Here is a 1,275-nt window from a genome sequence, read left to right on the forward strand (position 1 = left end):
TATGCACACAGCCACCTTCAACATGTGCATACACACAGCCACCTTCAACATGTGCACACCCACTCACACACAGCCACCTTCAACATGTGCACACCCACTCACACACAGCCACCTTCAACATGTGCACACCCACTCACACAGATATCTTCAACATGTGCACACCCACGCGCACACAGCCACCTTCAACATGTGTATACCCATGCACACACTTCTTCACTATTTTTCACCTGCTCCTCTCACCTGTTTCCTCCTTTATGGTCCTCTGAGCATGGACCCTTAGAGCACTTCCATGGTTCTCGGTGCCGTTGGAGCCAGGAATTTACAGGCTCCAGTTCTGGCCTCAACATAATAAGCACAGTATTCGGCAGTTAGGCCTCTGGAACAAAATGCCTTAGACTTAGCAGTTTATGAACAGAAGAAACACACTGCTCATGGTTCTGGGGGCGGAACACCAGGGAATTCAGTAGCTGTGAAGACCCATCCTTCATATAATGGCACCCGTGTGTATGCTCATACAGTGGAGAAACAAAAGGCTTCCTCTGCTACCCCCTGAGGCTACCTCCAGGACCATCACCTTATGGGCGAAAGTTTACATTTGAATCTGGGGGAAACACTGCAACCACACCAGCCCAGATAAGACCTGTGCCACGGATAGGCATGTGATCGTGGAGTATGAGGACCTAAGTTTGAATTAAAATCAATTGACTAATTAACTTTAAGTTATGCCCACTAATATGTGACTCTACTGTATTGTGCTAAGACTGTGCCATGTGAACAAATGAAGACTCTAAAGAGCACACAGATGGTATGCTTACTTTGTCTGTGGCCCGTGTGGCTGGAGGGGCCCTTAGGATCAAACACACAGCCCAGATTTCCTATCCCCACTCCTTGTCTGAATCCTTGTGTTTAGAACCCCTGGGGCTGGTGCTTTGAAGTAAGCCACCGTGCGTGCTTCATCAGAGATGACTTCCGTTCTCCTCAGCCTTGCTCATCCTGTGTTTTCACTGACAGACATGCGCTGGATATTCGAGAGCACTATGAGCGAAAGCTCGAGCGGGCCAACAATCTGTACATGGAGCTGAGCGCCATCATGCTGCAGCTGGAGATGCGGGAGAAGGAGCTCCTGAAGTACGTATCCCACCGGTCCCAGCCGGTCCCAGCCGGTCCCAGCCCTCGCTGCTCTGCACGGTGCTGCTGTGGTGACCATGTGGATATTTTAGTTGTTCCATCAGCATTCCTTAGGGACTTTCTGTCCTCAGTCCCCACTAGGGTGAG

General features: G+C 50.3%; 1 protein-coding gene across 1 annotated transcript in view; it reads left to right on the forward strand.

Annotated features, from left to right (window-relative positions):
• Map3k13 (mitogen-activated protein kinase kinase kinase 13) overlaps positions 1 to 1,275 on the forward strand; it is a 92,463-nt gene that overhangs the window by 76,742 nt on the left and 14,446 nt on the right. Inside the window, exon 9 of the mRNA XM_013354409.2 lies at positions 1,012 to 1,128. Coding sequence (XP_013209863.1) covers positions 1,012 to 1,128 — 117 coding nt within the window. The remainder of the gene's footprint in view (positions 1 to 1,011; positions 1,129 to 1,275) is intronic.

The sequence above is a fragment of the Microtus ochrogaster genome, unplaced genomic scaffold, assembly GCF_000317375.1.
Source record: "Microtus ochrogaster isolate Prairie Vole_2 unplaced genomic scaffold, MicOch1.0 UNK43, whole genome shotgun sequence".
Lineage (NCBI taxonomy): Eukaryota > Metazoa > Chordata > Mammalia > Rodentia > Cricetidae > Microtus > Microtus ochrogaster.